Source organism: Salvelinus namaycush, chromosome 26 (genome assembly GCF_016432855.1).
Source record: "Salvelinus namaycush isolate Seneca chromosome 26, SaNama_1.0, whole genome shotgun sequence".
Taxonomy (NCBI): Eukaryota; Metazoa; Chordata; class Actinopteri; order Salmoniformes; family Salmonidae; genus Salvelinus; species Salvelinus namaycush.
In genome coordinates, this window is record NC_052332.1 from 40,429,286 (window position 1) to 40,446,835 (window position 17,550).

The window sequence follows — 17,550 nt, forward strand, 5'->3', positions numbered from 1 at the left end:
CGGTAAACCATTGCAATCACATTTCTGGACATGTTATGATACCCACCTTTGCTCCTTCTGGTAGATTCCGGTGTCCGTTCAACTGTGCACTTTGCCTAACAGAAAAACAGGGTCGACGATTGTCATCATCCCTCAATTATAAACATAGCTCGAGAAATAAGGAAATCTCGTTTGGAAGTTAATTCTATGCTTTATAGACTGACTGGCTGACGCCGTTTACACTCTTTTTACATTTAAAAAAATGTATTTAACCATTATTAAACTAGGCAAGTCGGTTAAGAACAAATTCTTATTTACAATGACGGCCTAGGAACAGTGGGTTAACTGCCGTGTTCAGGGGCAGAACAACACATTTTTACCTTGTCAGCTCGGGCATTCAATCTAGCAACCTTTCGGTTACTAGTCCAACGCTCTAACCACTAGGATACCTGCCTCCCCCTCTTTCAATGGACACTATGCAACCAACTGTGACATGTTTTGCTATGGCCCTGGGTTGGTTTGAGTTTGTTGCTGCTAGTTAATACGTTGTTGTCGACATGAGTTAGCTAGTACCACCACATCTGCATACAGTATTTATTTGTGCCCTAGTGCCCTAATGTGACTGTTTCGTCTAAATTACACTAACTTAGACTGGCATGGAAATACGATGACATTGCTAAAGTAGGGAAATAATTTTAATGTTACTAGCCAAGTTCTTCAACAATATATAGTAATGCTAATGTTAGCTGGCTAAGATACAGTAGTCCCCTCATAGTTAGCTGGCTAAGATACAGTAGTCCCCTCATAGTTAGCTGGCTAAGATACTGTAGTCCCCTCATAGTTAGCTGGCTAAGATACTGTAGTCCCCTCATAGTTAGCTGGCTAAGATACTGTAGTCCCCTCATAGTTAGCTGGCTAAGATACTGTAGTCCCCTCATAGTTAGCTGGCTAAGATACTGTAGTCCCCTCATAGTTAGCTGGCTAAGATACTGTAGTCCCCTCATAGTTAGCTGGCTAAGATACTGTAGTCCCCTCATAGTTAGCTGGCTAAGATACTGTAGTCCCCTCATAGTTAGCTGGCTAAGATACTGTAGTCCCCTCATAGTTAGCTGGCTAAGATACTGTAGTCCCCTCATAGTTAGCTGGCTAAGATACAGTAGTCCCCTCAATCATAGTTAGCTGGCTAAGGTCTAAATTCAATCTGGCGTCATCACAATTATTTGCCTTCCTTTGAAATGTTATCGTGTTTCCAAGCCAAATCTGAGTTGTACTGAGGTAGGCTAATGTTAGCCAGCTAACTAGTTGGTAGCTAGCTAGCTAACGTCAGCTATGCTAGCGACGATAATGATGATTAAATATACATAACAATCAGTTTATGGTCTAGCTACCGGTATACTCACCACCACTGGGGACCAAGTCCAACCACCTATTCAGCAGGCCATGCTAACCATAGTTGTTGGCTGTGCATCCTGCAGGAAGCATGCAATCAATGCATGGTCAATCCTTATAAGGCTTTTCAGTCTCAAACGGCTGTGATCCTTTTGAACGTGTTGGGGGTGATGAAATAACGGCGTCCCATTCAATGAAGGGAAGCGAAGTGGGCAGAGGGGCGATTTGCATGGGGACCTTGACAAATGGGGGGGCATGGTTGACAAGATTGTAATCCAAACCCGACTTTCATTTAGGGGCGCGTTCGTAAATTCGCTCTGGCTATCTACTCCGATTTCAGAGCACTCTTAGGGGATCAATATCATGCCAAATGTATTCACAAATGTAAATCGCTTACATTTGAGGATGGGTGATTTACATTTGTGGAAAGTGATTCACATTTGTGAATACATTTGTCATGATATTGATTCCATACACTCTCGTTTTGACTGTGCCAGAACGCAGAATAACTGATGAATTTACGAACGCTCAACAACTGTTGAAAATGGCCGGTGTCGGTAAACGTAATTTAAATGAATTTACGAACACACCTTTAGTTGTCGTGACTCAGGTTCCAAACTCCATTTTAGACCAGACTGACTTTATGACCAAAATCATCCTATTTACACTTTGTAGTCAATTTTGACATTCTAATAAATGTTTCTGACTCATATCGATGCCACTTGCCGTTTTTCAAAGTAATTAGTTGGTTTTTAGCGGCAGTCACTCTTTAAAGGTAAAAAACAACAACTAATTGTTTTTTTAAATCAAGAAATGTATGAAATAGAAACCCTGTTTGTAAGCTTTTTAAATGATATCAAACTCAACCCTTTTATATATTCCAGTGATGTAGACATGGCAGTCTCATTTTATCTCCTGAATGTTTTGGCCTTCAGGTCCAAAAACATCCCTTTCTGACCTTCTTCCACGGCAAAACATCTATGATTTATTATAATTGTTTTAAACAAAAGAATGTAAGAAAAGTGAATTTAAAATGGATTTACCCGTTAGTGCAATGACTGAACGTCTCCAGGTAGGGTAGCATTAAAAACATTATTTATTTAACCTTTATTTAACTAGGCTAGTCGGTTAAGAACAAATTCTTATTTACAATGACGGCCTACCGGGGAACAGTGGGTTAATTGTCTTGTTCAGGGGGCAGAACGACAGATTTTGACCTTGTCAGCTCGGGGATTTGATCATGCAACCATTCGGTTCAAAGTCCAACGCTCTAACCACTAGGCTACCTGCCGCCCCAGCATACACCAGCATCCTTTTAATGAAGCCTTGTCCTGCACTAGAAAGCAGGCTCCATTTGAAAAGAGAATTTTAGATTTTAGTCCTTGACTAGGCTTCCATCTGTGTCTGTTACTAAAACTCTCTGACATCTGTTTTCTTCTCTTCCAGTTATATAAACACGTGGTCCAGATTGTTGAGAAGTTCATTAAAAAGGTGAGGTGCCTCCACACATCCTATCTTCTACACTGTATGCTATACTTTAGGGATAGTCAACTCTTATCCTTACGAGCTCCTAATTACTGCTAGTTTTCTGTTCTACCTGATAAGTAATAAAACCCAGCTGGTGACCCAGGTCTAAATCAGTCCCTGATTTAAAGGGAAAGAATTTAAGAAAGCAGTGGAACTGGCTTGGACGTCCAGATTTGAATTAGAGGCCTATACATTATCCACATCCTAAACTTCCTAGCATTGGGGGTTGTTTCTGGATATGGAGTGTTGATGTGTTGGCTGTTACACTGAAGACTCACTTTTACATATCTATATATCTCGCTGTCTGCCTGTCTCGCTGTCTGCCTGTCTCGCTTACGCTGCCTGTCTCGCTGTCTGCCTGTCTCGCTGTCTGCCTGTCTCGCTGTCTGCCTGTCTCGCTGTCTGCCTGTCTCGCTGTCTGCCTGTCTCGCTTACGCTGCCTGTCTCGCTGTCTGCCTGTCTCGCTGTCTATCTGTCTCGCTGTCTGCCTGTCTCGCTGTCTGCCTGTCTCGCTGTCTGCCTGTCTCGCTGTCTGCCTGTCTCGCTGTCTGCCTGTCTCGCTGTCTGCCTGTCTCGCTTGCGCTGCCTGTCTCGCTGTCTGCCTGTCTCGCTGTCTGCCTGTCTCGCTTGCGCTGCCTGTCTCGCTTGCGCTGCCTGTCTCGCTGTCTGCCTGTCTCGCTTACTGTCTCGCTGTCTGCCTGTCTCGCTGTCTGCCTGTCTCGCTGTCTACCTGTCTCGCTGTCTGCCTGTCTCGCTTACGCTGCCTGTCTCGCTGTCTGCCTGTCTCGCTGTCTATCTGTCTCGCTGTCTGCCTGTCTCGCTGTCTGCCTGTCTCGCTGTCTGCCTGTCTCGCTGTCTGCCTGTCTCGCTGTCTGCCTGTCTCGCTGTCTGCCTGTCTCGCTGTCTGCCTGTCTCGCTTGCGCTGCCTGTCTCGCTGTCTGCCTGTCTCGCTGTCTGCCTGTCTCGCTTGCGCTGCCTGTCTCGCTTGCGCTGCCTGTCTCGCTGTCTGCCTGTCTCGCTTGCGCTGCCTGTCTCGCTGTCTGCCCGTCTCGCTGTCTGTCTTGCTGTTGTGGTGGAAAATCGTCTTAGAAATATAAAACTTACAAGAACTTGTGAATTCAATAAAGGCTTTTAATACAAAATATCATAAGCCGTGCTGGTCCGCGGAACAGCCAACTTCCCTGAGCACTCGCTCTGTTTTTATACACATACAGCATATGAGTCCATCCCACATGCAAATGAAGTTACTTCCCTCAGTCCATCTGCTTTCGGTTAGGTTATAATGGTGGCGGGACCCTTTCATGTCCTAAAAATAATATATTTATTATGCCTATAGTCCATCTGTTGGTCAGTTGGCTGGCACCCTCCTTCGTGTGTCCCTCTGACATTGGTATGTCCAGCTGTCCTATGGGCCTATGTCTTTGGCCTTTGTACTTCCCTCATCAGAGCTAGCAGATGCACCAAGTGTCATCTTCTCCTCCTGTGGTCTGATGTACACATGTCCTTGCTCTATAGTATTACATCTGTCCCTATATGTAACATTAACTCCCACACTGTCTGTCTTACTGTCTCTCTCTTTGTCTGTCTCCTCTCTCTCTCGTCTGTCTGTCTGTCTGTCTGTCTGTCTGTCTGTCTGTCTGTCTGTCTGTCTGTCTGTCTCCTCTCTCTCTCGTCTGTCTGTCTGTCTGTCTGTCTGTCTGTCTGTCTGTCTGTCTGTCTGTCTGTCTGTCTCCTCTCTCTCTCTTTGTCTGTCTGTATGTCTCTCCTCTCTCTCTCTCTCTCCCTCTCCATTTAATTTTCAATTGACTCTCTTTCTGTCTGTATCTTACTCTCTCTCCCCTCTCTCTTTCCCCTGCCCCCTCCCCCGTCTCCCCCAGTGTAAGCCGGAGTACAAGGTGGCAGGTCTATATGTTGTAGACTCCATCGTCCGACAGTCCCGTCATCAGTTCGGCGTGGACAAGGACGTGTTCGGGCCACGGTTCACCAAGAACATCACGGGAACGTTTGAGAACCTCTGTCTCTGTCCCACTGAAGAACGGGTAAGACCATGCTGACGGTGGAAATGATGATGATGATGATGGTTATAATGGTGGTGAAACAAGTTATAATGGATACTTGAGGACGCTGTACTTTCTCATAACAAATCTCTCTCTCTCCTCCTTTCTCTCTCCTCCTTTCTCTCTCTCCCTTCCTTTCTCTCTCTCTCTCTCCCTTCCTTTCTCTCTCTTCCTTCCTTTCTCTCTCTCCTCCTTTCTCTCTCTCTCTCCTCCTTTCTCTCTCTCTCTCTCTCTCTCTCTCTCTCTCTCTCTCTCTCTCTCTCTCTCTCTCTCCTCCTTTCTCTCTCTCTCCTCCTTTCTCTCTCTCTCTCTCTCATTATCCTCCCCTCTCTCTCTGTCTCACTATCCTCCCCTCTCTCTCTCTCTTTCTCTCTCTCTCTCCTCCCTTCTCTCTCTCTCTCTCCTCCTTTCTCTCTCTCTCCTCCTCCTCTCTTTCTCTCTCCTCCTTTCTCTCTCCTCCTCCTCTCTCTCTCTCCTCCTTTCTCTCTCTCTCTCCTCCTCTTTCTCTCTCTCTTTCTCTCTCTCTTTCTCTCTCTCTCTCTCTCTCTTTCTTTATCTCTCTCTCCTCTTTCTCCCTCTCTCTCCTCTTTCTCTCTCTCTCTCTCTCTCTCTCCTCTTTCTCCCTCTCTCTCCCTCCTATCTGTAGAGTAAGATAGTGCGTGTGTTGAATCTGTGGCAGAAGAATGGTGTGTTTAAGATGGAGATCATCCAGCCTCTTCTAGATATGGCTATATCTGGTTCCAGCAGTGCTGCAGCTGCAGACACCGAGATGGACGACCCAGACCCAGGTACTGTCTGTTAGCCCAGACCCAGGTACTGTCTGTTAGACCAGACCCAGGTACTGTCTGTTAGACCAGACCCAGGTACTGTCTGTTAGACCAGACCCAGGTACTGTCTGTTAGCCCAGACCCAGGTACTGTCTGTTAGCCCAGACCCAGGTACTGTCTGTTAGCCCAGACCCAGGTACTGTCTGTTAGCCCAGACCCAGGTACTGTCTGTTAGCCCAGACCCAGGTACTGTCTGTTAGCCCAGACCCAGGTACTGTCTGTTAGACCAGACCCAGGTACTGTCTGTTAGCCCAGACCCAGGTACTGTCTGTTAGCCCAGACCCAGGTACTGTCTGTTAGCCCAGACCCAGGTACTGTCTGTTAGCCCAGACCCAGGTACTGTCTGTTAGACCAGACCCAGGTACTGTCTGTTAGCCCAGACCCAGGTACTGTCTGTTAGCCCAGACCCAGGTACTGTCTGTTAGCCCAGACCCAGGTACTGTCTGTTAGACCAGACCCAGGTACTGTCTGTTAGACCAGACCCAGGTACTGTCTGTTAGCCCAGACCCAGGTACTGTCTGTTAGCCCAGACCCAGGTACTGTCTGTTAGCCCAGACCCAGGTACTGTCTGTTAGCCCAGACCCAGGTACTGTCTGTTAGCCCAGACCCAGGTACTGTCTGTTAGCCCAGACCCAGGTACTGTCTGTTAGCCCAGACCCAGGTACTGTCTGTTGGCCCAGACCCAGGTACTGTCTGTTAGCCCAGACCCAGGTACTGTCTGTTGGCCCAGACCCAGGTACTGTCTGTTGGCCCAGACCCAGGTACTGTCTGTTAGCCCAGACCCAGGTACTGTCTGTTAGCCCAGACCCAGGTATTACTGTCTGTCTGTTAGACCAGACCCAGGTATTACTGTCTGTCTGTTAACCCAGACCCAGGTATTACTGTCTGTCTGTTAACCCAGAACCAGTTATTACTGTCTGTCTGTTAACCCAGACCCAGGTATTACTGCTGTCTGTCTGTCTGTCTGTCTGTCTGTCTGTCTGTCTGTCTGTCTGTCTGTCTGTCTGTCTGTCTGTCTCTGTCTCTGTCTGTGTGTGACTCATTCTCTTGTTCTTCTGTCCTCCAGGTTTCCCCTCATCCCCCTCACCAGTAAAGGGTCCAGTCACCTCAGTAACAGAAAACACAGTTGTGGCGCCTGTCCCTCAGCTTCAGAACTCTGACGCATTCGCTGCTGTCGCTCAGCTCTTCCAGTCCTCAAAGGGACAACAGGTGTGTCTGAGTAGATTTTTTCCCTCAACAACTTTTATTTTTGCTAGTCCCATCTTCAGGCTTCCCCAGTGTCCTAACTCCACTTTCTCTCTCTCTCTCTCTCTCTCTCTCTCTCTCTCTCTCTCTCTCTCTCTCTTTCTGCAGCTTCAACAAATGCTCCAGAACTTCCAACAAATTCCGTTAAAGCCTCAGACTCATCCCTTCCCGCCCCAGACCCACAGCCACCCCCAGGCTCATCCCCAGCCGCATCTTCAGGCTCCACCCCATCCCCAGCCGAATCTCCAGGCTCCACCCCATTCCCAGCCGCATCTCCAGGCTCCACCCCATTCCCAGCCGCATCTCCAGGCTCCACCCCATCCCCAGCCGCATCTCCAGGCTCCACCCCATCCCCAGCCGCATCACCAGGCTCCACCCCATCCCCAGCCGCATCTCCAGGCTCCACCCCATCCCCAGCCGCATCTCCAGGCTCCACCCCATCCCCAGCCGCATCACCAGGCTCCACCCCATCCCCAGCTGCATCACCAGGCTCCACCCCATCCCCAGCCGCATCTCCAGGCTCCACCCCATCCCCAGCCGCATCTCCAGGCTCCACCCCATCCCCAGCCGCATCTCCAGGCTCCACCCCATCCCCAGCCGCATCTCCAGGCTCCACCCCATCCCCAGCCGCATCTCCAGGCTCCACCCCATCCCCAGCCGCATCTCCAGGCTCCACCCCATCCCCAGCCGCATCACCAGGCTCCACCCCATCCCCAGCCGCATCACCAGGCACATCCCCAGCCTCCAGCCAACCTCCACCACCTCCACTCCCAGCCCCATCTCCAGACCCTCACCCCGGCCGCTCAGCGACTCCCCCTCCCCTCCAGCGAGCCCACCCAGCAGAAAACAGCGTTTGACAAGGTGGCTGTGAGTTCCCTTTCTTACTATCGACCTGTAACCGCAGAGTGGGGTTTACCTCCTAGTCCCACAGGGGTGTTAGTGACGGGGGTAAAGGTGATTCAGAATAGTTTTTATTTTGTTTGTTTTGATGGCGTTTCAAAATGATCGTTGTTATGGGAAATGTCTTGTCTCTAGTAATGGTAGCCAGGGATATGTTGAACAATACAACAACCTAACCTAGATTTAGATTTAAATGAGAATAACCAGAAGATTTATTTAACCAGGTCAGTGATTTAGAACACATTCTCGTTGACAGTAACGACCTGACCAACACAAGAGAAAGACACTGTGCAGCAAAGCATTTCTGAAAATCTCAACACACACAGGGAAAGTATTCAGACCCCTTGACTTTTTCCACATTTTGTTACGTTACAGCCTTATTCTACAATGGAATCAATCTACACACAATACCCCATAATGACAAAGTTAAAACAGGTGTTTAGACATTTTTGCAAATGTATTAAACACCAAAAACAGAAATACCTTATTTACATAAGTATTCAGACCCTTTGCTATGAGACTCTACATTGAGTTCAGGTGCATCCTGTTTCCATTGATCATCCTTGAGATGTTTCTACAACTTGATGGGAGTCCACCTGTGGTAAATTCAATTGATTGGACATGATTTGGAAAGGCACACACCTGTCTATATAAGGTACCACAGTTGACAGTGCATGTCAGAGTTAAAACCAAACCATGAGGTTGAAGAGATTGTCTGTAGAGCTCCAAGACGGGATTGTGTCGAGGCATAGATCTGGGGAAGGGTACCAAAAAATGTCTGCAGCATTGAAGGTCCCCAAGAACACAGTGACCTTCATCATTCTTAAATGGAAGAAGTTTGGAACCACCCAGACTCTTCCTAGAGCTGGCCAGACGGCCAAACTGAGCAATCGGGGGAGAAGGGCCTTGGTCAGCGAGGTGACCAAGAACCTGATGTTCACTCTGACAGAGGTCCAGAGTTCCTCTGTGGAGATGGGAGAACCTTCCAGAAGGACAACCATCTCTGCAGCACTCCACCAATCAGGCCTTTATGGTAGAGTGGCCAGACGGAAGCCACTCTTCAGTAAAAGTCACATGACAGCCCACTTGGAGTTTGGCAAAAGGTACCTAAAGACTCAGACCATGAGGAACAAGATTCTCTGGTCTGATGAAACCAAGATTGAACTCTTTGGCCTGAATGCCAAGCGTCACATCTGGAGGAAACCTAGCACCATCCCTACGGTGAAGCATGGTGGTGGTGGCAGCATCATGCTGTGAGAATGTTTTTCAGTGGCAGGGACTGGGGAACTAGTCAGGATCGAGGGAGAGTTGAACGGAGCAAAGTACAGAGAGATCCTTGATGAAAACCTGCTCCAGAGCGCTCAGGACCTCAGACTGGGGCGAAGGTTCATCTTCCAACTAGACAACAACCATAAGCACACAGCCAAGACAACGCAGGAGTGGCTTCGGGACAAGTCTCTGAATGGCCTTCAGTGACCCAGCCAGAGCCCGGACTTGGACCCGAACATCTCTGGAGAGACCTGAAAATAGCTGTGCAGCGACGCTCCCCATCCAACCTGACAGAGCTTGAGGGGATCTGCAGAGAAGAATGGGAGAAACTCCCCAAATACAGGTGTACCAAGCTTGTAGCGTCATACCCAATAACACTCGAGGATGTAATCGCTGCCAAAGATGCTTGAACAAAGTACTGAGTAAAGGGTCTGAACACTTATGTAAATGTGATATTTCAGTTTTTTATTTTTAATAAATTAGCAAAAATGTAGTTAGTATGCCAAAAGTTCCTGGATGTCGTACAAAATTTTCCAAAATATGAAGTATACACGCCAATGGCACTATTTCCGTACTTTAGGGCCCATAATGCAGTTCTTCAAGAATTGGGCGTGGCTTTACATCGTTTTCAGATTTGAAGAAAATGCAGGAAAATATGCAGCCTAAGTCCGACGAGAGCAGATAGAAATTCGTTGCTTTGACTAATTATGACAAATGTTAAGAAAATGTTGAGCAATGTAATAAAGTAATTACTTTTCAAATAAGTTACGTTAAGCTATCGTTACGAAACGCATATCATTACAGCAGTATGTACCGGTATGTTAGCTAGTTACCTCGTTAGTTGGCTACTAATACATCAAACTTGCCAGTATATTAACTATCTGCTATCTAAAGTTCAATTCAGAAGTTTACATACACTTAGGTTGGAGTCATTAAAACTCGTTTTTCAACCACTCCACAAATTTCTGCAGGAGGGACTGGTGCACTTCACAAAATAGATGGCATCATGAGGCAGGAAAATTATGTGGATATATTGAAGCAACATCTCAAAACATCAGTCAGGAAGTAAAAGCTTGGTCGCAAATGGGCATACTTCCAAAGTTGTGGCGAAATGGCTTAAGGACAACAGAGTCAAGGTATTGGAGTGGCCATCACAAAGCCCTGACCTCAATCCTATAGAACATTTGTGGGCAGAAGGCTGAAAAAGCGTGTGCGAGCAAGGAGGCCTACAAACCTGACTCAGTTACACCAGCTCTGTCAGGAGGAATGGGCCAAAATTCACCCAATTTATTGTGGGGAGCTTGTGGAAGGCTACCCGAAACATTTGACCCAAGTTAAACAATTTAAAGGCAATGCTACCAAATACTAATTGAGTGTATGTAAACTTCTGACCCACTGGGAATGTGATGAAAGAAATAAAAGCTGAAATAAATCATTCTCTCTACTATTATTTCACATTTTTAAAATAAAGTGGTGATCCTAACTGACCTAAGACAGGGAATTTTTACGAGGATTAAATGTCAGGAATTGTGAAAAACTGAGTTTTAATGTATTTGGCTAAGGTGCATGTAAACTTCCAACTTCAACTGTTGCTACCCAACGTTTATTGACTTGATTATTCCCGTCATTCTTAGCTTAGCTAAATGGTATGGCGCGTTCTCAATGAACATTTGGGTGCGTTCGTAAATTCACTCTGGCTATCTACTCCGATTTCAGAGCACTCTTGTCTGAGTACCAGAGCACAGAATAATGAATTAACAAACGCTCAACACCCGTTGAATATGGCCGGTGTCAGTAAACATCGGCAAAAAAGGCGGAATTAAATTGCTGCCAGCAGCACAGTTAGTCACCAACGCTCTGGATAACATGACAACAGCCTAACCAGCTTCTGCTAGAGCGAGTAAAATGGTCAGAGGGGTCTCATTTGTCTCTGGAAGTAGCTAGCAATCTAGCCAATGTTAGCTTGGGTCCCTGACTGCTGTTGTAAGGCCCAGAAAGCTCAAATCAACCCTACTCCTCGGCCCGAACGTCCAGTGTGCGCTCCGAGAGCGAAACGCACGGGATTTAGAAACGGACAATCTGACAACGCCATGAATTTACAAACGGACAATCTGACAACGCTCTGAATTTACGAGCGCACTCTGGCACTCCACATTTGAATTTAAGAACACACCCGAAGTCGTAAAATGTCTAACTAGCAATTTGTTATGCTAACTAGCTAGCAGGAGGTTGCATAGCAACCGCATCAACTTCCTGTAGACAGGCGAAGGCGAAGAGCTAATACGCTCAACTGAAAGTAAACTGTTAGTTTACAGTATACTAAAATGAACTAATAGTATGTAGTGTATAAACTCATTAAGTATGTAGTATACAGTATACTAATACAGGTATTCATTAAGTGTGTAGTATACAGTATGTTAGTATGGGTATTCATTAAGTATGTAGTATACAGTATGTTAGTACGGGTATTCATTAAGTATGTAGTATACAGTATGTTAGTACGGGTATTCATTAAGTATGTAGTATACAGTACGTTAGTACGGGTATTCATTAAGTATGTAGTATACAGTATGTTAGTACGGGTATTCATTAAGTATGTAGTATACAGTATGTTAGTACGGGTATTCATTAAGTATGTAGTATACAGTACGTTAGTACGGGTATTCATTAAGTATGTAGTATACAGTATGTTAGTACAGGTATTCATTAAGTATGTAGTATATATTCATTAAGTATGTAGTATACAGTACGTTAGTACGGGTATTCATTAAGTATGTAGTATACAGTATGTTAGTACGTGTATTCATTAAGTATGTAGTATACAGTACGTTAGTACGGGTATTCATTAAGTATGTAGTATACAGTATGTTAGTACGGGTATTCATTAAGTATGTAGTATATATTCATTATGTAGTATACAGTATGTTAGTACGGATATTCATTAAGTATGTAGTATACAGTATGTTAGTACAGGTATTCATTAAGTGTGTAGCATACAGTATGTTAGTACGGGTATTCATTAAGTATGTAGTATATATTCATTAAGTATGTAGTATACAGTATGTTAGTACGGGTATTCATTAAGTATACAGTATGTAAGGGAAGTCCCCCCCCAATTGTACAAAATAACATGGCAACTTATTGGCACCGAGCGCAGCATATACACGATGGACAAGTACACTACTTCTGGCGGTGTTTCATCCAAAGTTGATGGCAAATGCCATATTGCAAATGAGCTGTGTAACACTCCAAAATTCCTATAGTGGGCGAGTTTGTTCTATTTAAATTTTTCATAGGCTTTATGTAACGCAAGTCAAGACCCAAGAGTAAAATTTTGAGATTTTGAAAGTTTTGGCAAAAACTTATCACCCCCTTAAAATAGTGCTTTCTGGACCGTTTTTCGAAATTCTTTCGAGTTTTATGTCAATTACACATGTGTAAGAACTATATGAAAATACTTTTTTCAAATTTTATTAACATAATTTTTTTTGAAATTTTATTTGAACTTAAGGTATATGTTTTGTGCATTTGGAATGTGATTTCATAGGAAGTCAAAAGTCAAAAATGTCAAAAATTTGGAAAAAACGTATCACCCCCTTTAAAAAAGTGCTTTCTGGACCGTTTTTTGAAATTCTTTCGAGTTTTATGTCAATTACACATGTGTAAGAACTGTATGAAAATACTTTAGTCACATTTATTATCATAATTTTTTATAAATGTTTACTTGTACTTAAGGAATATGTTTTGTGCATTTGGAATGTGATTTCATAGGAAGTCAAAAGTCAAAAATGTCAAAAATTTGGAAAAAACGTATCACCCCTTCATAGTCGAAAATAACATTTTTTTTTAAAAGGCCAAAATGAAGCATTTAAAACTGTATTGAAAATCGTGCGTGGTAACCCAAAACATGAAACAGAATATTTTTTGACTTTTTTTGAAAACCTCCATAAATCACTCAGGCCAGCACCCATTGATTTTTGCCCGTAGTATAGTGCTCCCAGAGCGGGTATGGAAGTCTGGATCCCCCCTAAAAGCATTTAAGGCTCTGTGTGTCTTTAAGCACCATACTTTTTCATTCCATCCTTGCTGTGTGTGTCTGTGTGTGTGTGTGTGAGCTTTTCTTTGACATCTGATTAGAGAAATGACTGATTTACACTTCATGAGGGTTGCCTAATCACACACTTAAAGTTTTGGAAAGATCTGACTTTTTTAACCCTTTGAAACAGCACCTATGACCCCATTTTAAGGCACTTCCGGTTGGCACAGGAAGCTATAAGTAAACACCTATCCTGATCGGGGTATGCTTTTACAGAATCCTGAGTTTTAAGTCTATACGTTAAGAACTGACTGATTTACACAGGGTTGAATGCACTATATATCACAAACTGCTGGTTGGGTAAAACACTTTTAGGGTGATTTTATCACTTCCGGTTGCTCCAGGAAGCTTAGAATCAACACAGGTAGACCTCATAGTGGCTTGATGGATTGTCATTGAAGACAGGTTCATAAGACATTCATAACCCACATAGGGTTTATTTAAAGAATGCACGTTACATTTGCATATGATTCAACAGTGAAAAACATCACATCATATTGCAAACATAACACACTGTTGAATCATATTGCAAACACACACTGTTACATTTGCAATATGATGTGTTGAATCATATTGCAAACATAACACACAGTGTTACATTTGTAATATGATGTGTTGAATCATATTGCAAACATAACACACAGTGTTACATTTGCAATATGATGTGTTGAATCATATTGCAAACATAACACACAGTGTTACATTTGTAATATGATGTGTTGAATCATATTGCAAACATAACACACAGTGTTACATTTGCAATATGATGTGTTGAATCATATTGCAAACATAACACACAGTGTTACATTTGTAATATGATGTGTTGAATCATATTGCAAACATAACACACAGTGTTACATTTGCAATATGATGTGTTGAATCATATTGCAAATGTAACGTGCATTCTTTAAATACTTTAGAAATACAAAATTGAACGTCCTGATGACCTCAGGATGGCCGGGCAGTGTTAGTGGTTCCTCTCCATCGCTCGTTGCGTGGTAATTTCATCATGTCGATTTTGGTGATGGTACCCCCCCGTTGAAACATATTGCAAATGCACAAAAGTCAACGAGCAAGTCAGTGTCCATCAGTCAATTGGATATTGTCAGACACCAAACTGATACCATCTGACACTAAACTCACTTTTTCCAACTCCTTTAGAAGCCAACTATAACATATTTCAGAGCAGGCCCAAAATTCACAGCGCCTTCCATTTAAACCATAATAAAACAAATAATACGTAGTTATGTTCTAGCTGCGGGTCCAGTTCTCACATTATGTTTAGCCCTATGTGAGGCGACCTCGAATCCCAAGTTTCGGCTCGATAGGTCATTCGGTGCCCGAGCAATACCTTAATTGGTGCTGAAAATCCACTTTTTTCATTGCCTTGCTACGGGGTCCTTGAATGAGCAATCAAACAGGCTCGTTGGGGTCTGACTCTATGGGCCGAGCCGGTTTCAATGCACCTAGTCTTGAGACTCTGGGACTTTTCTAAATGTCGTCAGTTTCGTTGAGCTGAAAATGAATTGAAAACATAGCAAATACACGAGGCTGTTTATCGGTCTGAGAACCTTCTAGAGCCACATAACTCACCGTGCACAATCGACCTGAGGTCTAGAACAGGTTTGTAAAGTTTCAGAACTCTAAGTCTGACGGTTCTTTAAAAGTTGGAACAAAAGTAACTACTACAGGCACTGTCTGCCTCTTAGCCCCTCAGTGTGTCCCTCCATCATTTCTGTTTGGGTGTGTAAATTTTTCTTTGAAATCTGATGGGACTAATGACTGATTTACAGTTCAGGAGGGTTGCCTAATCACAATTATGAAGTTTTGGAAAGATTTGACATTTTTAACCCTTCAAAACAGCCCATTTGACACCAATTATGGCACTTCCGGTTGGCACAGGAAGCTGAAAGTAAAGACATATACTCACTGGAGTATGCTGTTACAGAATCCTGAGTTTTAAGTCTATATGTTAAAAATTGACTGATTTACATAGGGCTGAATGCACTATTTCTCTCAAATTGCAGGGTGCTTATTGCAAACACTTTTAGGGTGATTTTAACCACTTCCGGTTGCTCCAGGAAGCTTAGAATCGACACAGGTAGACCTCATGGTGGCCTAATGGACTGTCATCAAAGACAGGTTCATAAGACATTCATAACCCACATAGGCTTCAGGTTGAATTTAGGGGAGCAGTCAATGTATTCCTATGGGGCGAAATGTCATTGTAAACTGTTTGATGTAAACACCTTCTTTTAACTGTGAAGGGTTAATGCCACAAGCTCAAGGATAGGCTTGCACAGATCGGGAGGACCTTAAGAACATTCCTGAGGTGAAATTGTGTTTCTAACCTTAACGGTTCTCTCTCTGTCTCCCAAAAGCAAATAAAATTGACATTGAGGTCAAAAGGTCATTCGTGTCCGTTCTCTTGTAACGGTCGCTGCGCTCAGACCGAGCGAGCTACGGTCAAGCGGGGCATCCCGTTGAACTCGGCACGGCCTGGAGAATATGGCGATGTCATTTTAGTGGTGATTTCAGAATGCTATTTTGGTGCATTCATGGAAGGCGCTGTGAATTTTGGGCCTGCTCTGAAATATGTGATAGTTGGCTTCTAAAGGAGTTGTAAAAAGTGAGTTTGGAGTCAGATGGTATCAGTTTGGTGTCTGAAAATATCCAATTGACTGATGGACACTTGCTAGTTGACTTTTGTTGACACTTGCTAGTTGACTTGCTAGTCGACTTTTGTACATTTGCAATATGTTTCAACGCGGGGGTACCATCACCAAAATCGACATGATGAAATTTCACGCAACGAGCGTTGGAGAGGAACCACTATCACTGCCCGGCCATCCTGAGGTCATCAGGACGTTGACTTTTGTATTTCTAAAGTATTTAAAGAATGCACGTTACATTTGCAATATGATTCAACATCACATCATATTGCAAATCTAACGTGCATTTGCAATATGATGTGATGTTGAATCATATTGCAAATGTAACGTACATTCTCTTAAATACTTTAGAAATGCAAAAGTCAACGGTCTGATGACCTCAGGATGGCCGGGCAGTGATAGTGGTTCCTCTCCATCGCTCGTTTCGTGAAATTTCATCATGTCGCTTTTTCCTCATGGTACCTCCCCGTTGAAACATATTGCAAATGTACAAAAGTCAACGAGCAAGTCAGTGTCCATCAGTCAAATAGATATTTTCAGACACCAAACTGATACCATCTGACTCCAAACTCACTTTTTCCAACTCCTTTAGATGCCAACTATAACATATTTCAGAGCAGGCCCAAAATTCACAGCGCCTTCCATTTAAACCATAATAAAACAAATAATACGTAGTTATGTTCTAGCTGCGGGTCCAGTTCACACATTATGTTTAGCCCTATGTGAAGCGACCTCGAATCCCAAGTTTCGGCTCGATAGGTCATTCGGTGCCCGAGCAAAACCCTAATTGGTGCTGAAATTCCACTTTTTTCATTGCCTTGCTACGGGGTCCTTGAATGAGCAATCAAACAGGCTCGTTGGGGTCTGTCTCTATGGGCCGAGCCGGTTTCAACGCACCTAGACTTGAGACTCTGGGACTTTTCTAAATGTCGTCCGTTTCGTTGAGGTCAAAATGAATTGAAAACATGGCAAATACACGATGCTTTTTATCGATCGGAGAACCTTCTAGAGCCATATAATTCACCGTGCACAATCGACCTGAGGTCTAGAACAGGTTTGTAAATTTTCAGAACTCTAGGTCTGACGGTTCTTTAAAAGTTGGAACAAAAGTAACTACTGCAGGCACTGTTTGCCTCTTAGCCCCTCAGTGTGTCCCTCCATCATTTCTGTGTCGGTGTGTATTTTTATTTTTTTTAATCTGATGGGATGAAGGACTGATTTACAGTTCATGAGGGTTGTCTATTCACATATATGAAGTTTTGGAAAGATTTGACATTTTTAACACTTCGAAACAGCCCATTTGACACCAGTTATGGCACTTCCGGTTGTCACAGGAAGCTATAAATAAACACATATCATCACTGGAGTAGGCTGTTACAGAATCCTGAGTTTTAAGTCTGTATGTTAAAAATTGACTGATTTACATAGGGCTGAATGCACTATTTCTCTCAAACTGCAGGTTGGCTATGGCAAACACTTTTAGGGTGATTTAACCACTTCCGGTTGCTCCAGGAAGCTTAGAATCGACACAGGTAGACCTCATGGTGGCCTGATGGACTGACATCAAAGACAGGTTCATAAGAAAATCA

At 43.9% G+C, this 17,550-nt stretch overlaps 1 protein-coding gene across 1 annotated transcript in view; it reads left to right on the forward strand.

Moving 5' to 3' along the window:
• Positions 1–17,550, forward strand: part of LOC120021164 (SR-related and CTD-associated factor 4-like) — a 60,640-nt gene that overhangs the window by 21,690 nt on the left and 21,400 nt on the right. Inside the window, exons 3-7 of the mRNA XM_038964803.1 lie at positions 2,815–2,859; positions 4,773–4,934; positions 5,599–5,740; positions 6,846–6,988; positions 7,133–7,891. Coding sequence (XP_038820731.1) covers positions 2,815–2,859; positions 4,773–4,934; positions 5,599–5,740; positions 6,846–6,988; positions 7,133–7,891 — 1,251 coding nt within the window. The remainder of the gene's footprint in view (positions 1–2,814; positions 2,860–4,772; positions 4,935–5,598; positions 5,741–6,845; positions 6,989–7,132; positions 7,892–17,550) is intronic.